General features: G+C 33.0%; 1 protein-coding gene across 1 annotated transcript; it reads left to right on the plus strand.

Annotated features, from left to right (window-relative positions):
* Positions 1–1386: 1386 nt before the first annotated feature.
* On the plus strand, positions 1387–2585 carry LOC146909260 (uncharacterized). Its single transcript, XM_085728098.1, has one exon. It carries the CDS (start codon positions 1578–1580, stop codon positions 2232–2234), a length of 657 nt encoding a protein of 218 aa, XP_085584224.1. The 5' UTR covers positions 1387–1577; the 3' UTR covers positions 2235–2585.
* The last annotated feature ends 1969 nt before the right edge of the window (positions 2586–4554 follow it).

Below are 4554 nucleotides of genomic sequence, written 5' to 3' on the forward strand. Positions count from 1 at the left end.
AATGATACTCACTTCTCAGAGTTCTCTCTATTCTCCATCACCATAGCCATGATCTATCGTCGTCATTTCTTTGCAGGATAATGCATTGCAACATGCGTCTGAGGCAGAAAAATACTTCTATTTTATTAAAAAAAATATATCCATTGCGGGGATGGGGCTGGGATACCCGAACCCGTCGGAGACGGGGATGAGATTTGATTTCTTATCCCCGTTGGGTATGGGTAGGATAGCGGGTAAGTATATGGTAGTAGGGTATGGGGACGGGGAAGGTAAAACCTATCCCCACCCGCCTCATTGTAACGCCTAATTGTATCTTCTAAATAATAGTGGGAGTAATTATAATATACTAATTATAATTTGATATAAGAATCTTGCACGATATACATATTCATTGTTTATAAATTCATATAAAAATAAAAAAATGCTAAACAAATTACAAATATTTTTCAATGATATATAAAAATCACGGGGTTTATTAACGTCCCCGTTATCATTATTGTGATTTTATTATTTATAATATTTTCATATATTTTTAGTCTACCACTTTATATTATTTAATAACAACTATTTCAATGTTTTTTATTATTATCTTCATCTTTATCAATAATTTTTTTCTTATTTCTCAATGTAAATAATATTGTTTGTACCAAAAAAAAAAAATATTGTAAATGCGTTTTGACGCATAAATCGCGATTTAAGGATTAGCCCGTGCGGAGCACGGGCCCCGTGCTTAGCACGGGTTTGTTGCTAGTTTGGATAAAAATTAAGTGCGATTTTTAAACATAATATAAAAATTCCTCAAAAAAAAAAAAAAACCTAATATAAAAACTTTCGCTACCATGAAACAAAAACAAATACTTTTTCTTTCCAGCGAAATCAAGCAGATACTAACTTTTTTGTTGAGCAAAGCAGATACTAACTTAACACTACAGAATCTATTTCCAGATTTCACTATATGCTTAAGCAAATTAATTATTCAAAAATCAAGTTTACGTAATTGATTCTAACCATGTTTAATTTCCTTGAAATATTTTAAGTAGAAATGAACAAAAGATCTCCAAATTATACTTTGGTACCAATAACAAGACCAAAGGCTAATGAAGAGCCAATTAGGGTCATTTCATCACACTTTAATTTCCAAACTTCGTATACCACTTAAACAGCCATAACTCAAAAACCCTATCATCAAATGTCAATTGTCCTTCAACTTTATCACCACATTTATCTTTGTTCACCTTGCTTTTCTTTTCTTAACTCCCACTCTTTCTTTTTTTGCACTTGTTTCAATCACACAAAACACGTCTATTAAATTAATTGTCACACTACATTATTATCATCATTGTTACCTTATAGTATCTCCTATATAAACCCTTGGCCACACCTTCTATTCTTTCGTGCCAAAGTACAAAGCTTGTACAATAACAATCCTCTCTTCATACTATCACCTCTCTCTCAATCTCAAACCTAAACATTCCCAAAAAAAAAAAAAAAAAATCTTTATTAAATTAGTTCATTCTACTTTTTCTACTTTCACAAGCTATTTTGCAAAGTCTCTAGAGTCATCAATAGTTACTACAATGAACAACATGAAGAACAAAACAGCAAAATTGTTAAAGCAAATCATTGCCGGTTTAACCGCAATGACAAAGTCAAAAACTATGGCTATAAAGTCCAAAACAAATGCCATCAAAGCTCGTTTGATTATATTCTCACTCATGAAGAACAAAAAGTTCCTTATGAGTTCAATTTCAGATAAGTTCCATTCTGTTTGGGGGAGCCATTCTCATCATCGCTCCAAAGAAGATGGTTTAATTGAAGAAGGTGGCAATTGTGATGATCACAATAAATCCCTAGTTGTGTATAACAACAATGTTCATCATCACACTTATAAAGCATTGCAAAATCCAAGTGAAACACAAGTTGTAGATGAACAACAAGACCAAGAAGATGGATATGAATATGATAGTTACTATGGTTATGGTTTTGGAGATGATGATGATGACAAGTATCCTGATTTGACTCACACACTTTTTGATTCTGAAGGATTGGATTTTGCTGGGTCAGTGATTGATAAGGTGAAGAATTGTAAGGAAGAAGCAGGAAAAGAGTTTAAACTTGAGGATGATATTGATGAAGTTGCTGATCTTTTTATTAGGAGGTTTAAAAGGAATATAATCTTGCAAAAACAAGATTCATTGAAGAGGAAGAGGGAAATCGCGCAAAAGGGTACTTGAATTTTGATGTGCATTCTTAATTCAAAGGCTATGCATCTATTACACACATGATCCAAACTACTCGAAATACATAAAATCTCAAGCTCGTCTTACTTTCCCTTCGAAATCTAGACTGCCGAGTCATCAATGTTGATTGGACGATTCAAATGTGACCGACTATGTGCAGTCCCAAGTATTGCACATAATCCAAATAAGACTATTAGATGCCTATTTACCTTTATCTTTGTAGGCTCAATATTACATTTTGTTTGAACTATCTACCACCATGAATCTATATGATTTGTTTGACATCACTTATCATTTGGTTTTGACAGAGCTAAGAAAGAAGTCTTTTCTTGGACTATATTGCAACCATTAGTCTCACTATGCTTGTTGGGAACATACAATTTAACCTCTAGAATTTGGATTCCATGTGATATTGTTAGTCCAACTCCTAAGAAGGTTTCAGATGTGCATCCAAAGGACAATAAATTAGTGTTTTTAGGGGAAATTGAAAATTCGGAAAAGGAAATAAATAAAAAAATCCGATTGACATCACAAAATGAATGCAATGCAAAAACAATTGGGATAAGATTGTGAGCTTAGTGTAGAGGCAACAAATACATTTTAGGAGTAGACAATACTGTGTTTCAATGAGACGCGAAATTTGGATGAAATGACAATAAATTGTGCCTGTTTGTTTATGATGCTTGTCGGTTCTGCAAGGAATAATAGTATAATTGATTTTTGAACTAGAAGATAAACCGGTGAAAATAGTAAGGGGGGGTTGGTGGGCCTGAAAAAGTCTTCCTAGAAGATGTACTCGCATTGGACATCCTTGAAAGGTGCAGGGTACAAAATTGATTGTTGAAGGTGGTTTTTGTTCCATGAGTTCCTGGAAATCGGAAAAGGTGGAATTGTTATTGGTATTTTGTATTGGTAGAGTTGTTCGAACATTTTAGCCACCGAAGAGATTACTTTCATGAGTTGCAGACTAATTCGATCTCTTTAAAACGTTTAGTGACACTGTCCAAAATTATGTCTGATAACTATCAATCACGACTAAAACAGTTCAACTACAATTGTATCATGTTCCTACTGCATTATATGATCCTTTCTAGAAATACACCTTCAATATGGTATTATGATCACTTTACTATCAGACTGAAACCACTCACGTCGTGCTACCACCATTCTGACCTCTAACTTTTCCAAGAGCAGAAAATATCAAAAGGGATTATACTTTTAAAATCATTCTTAATTTCAAAGGGACAATATAACTCGAAAGGAACTATGGTCTTAAGAATACCCTTAATTCTAAAAGAAGAAAATCATTGAAGGGATTGTGCTCTTAAGAGCGTTCTTAATTTCGAAGGGACATTATATCTCGAAAGAGACTATGTTCTTAAGAACACTTTTAATTTCGAAATGTCATAAAAGAAAGGGGAGAAGTGGCTCGAAAATGCATCGAGCAGAAAGATGGAGAAAAGAGAAAGAATTCTCAATATGTCAATAGAACTATTTGATATGTTTTGACATGAGGGAGAAGTGCTCTTTATATAAGTGTGGAGCCTAGAGCGGAATTACAAATCCGATGGTCGGGATCATTTTACCGTTAGAAAGTCAACGATGTGATCTTCCCTCATTAAAGATCACACAAATTGAGAGTTGGCTATGGGAAGGTGTACGTAGACGTGTGACAAACGCTTATGTGGTGATGACGTGTGCTGAAATAAAAAGTATTGATTAATTTAAGATTTTGGATCATTTAGTATTGTTATTTTTACTACTGTATTTTTAAGTTTTTGAATGAAAATTAATCTGTCTTTAAAAGAAACCAACAACAATATGTTAACACAGCACTACAGCTTCTCCAAATAAATGAATAAAAACAAAACATTACGAGGTTGTTTAATAAACACCGGATCCAACAGTAGATCCTTCTATTTTTAATAAATTTTGTAAAATATTATTCATGTTCACCATCTTTTATTGTTATAATTTTTTTTTGAAAAGACTAATAAAATTTAGAGACACCGTAGGATTATTTTCCTAAGGTATATTAAAAGGTCCATATACCTCAGTGACACCTGGCATCAATTCTTTTAGGTGAAATATACCTTAGCAATTTCCTTTTGGTGCACATGATAGGGAGACAGGATATGATAAAACTATCATATCCTGATTCAATCCGCTGCTTGGTGCATTAATAAGAAAGGATAATTTAAACATATTTCTAATCCTATGCTACTCATCCTTTGTTATTTTTATCCTTAAATTTTGGTGGGTTAGCAATTAAACTATAACAAGCGCTTCTTTTGTTCCTTAAAAAACCTCCTTC

The sequence above is a fragment of the Medicago sativa genome, chromosome 7, assembly GCF_051527215.1.
Source record: "Medicago sativa cultivar Bolivia chromosome 7, Bolivia_mono, whole genome shotgun sequence".
Classification (NCBI taxonomy): domain Eukaryota; kingdom Viridiplantae; phylum Streptophyta; class Magnoliopsida; order Fabales; family Fabaceae; genus Medicago; species Medicago sativa.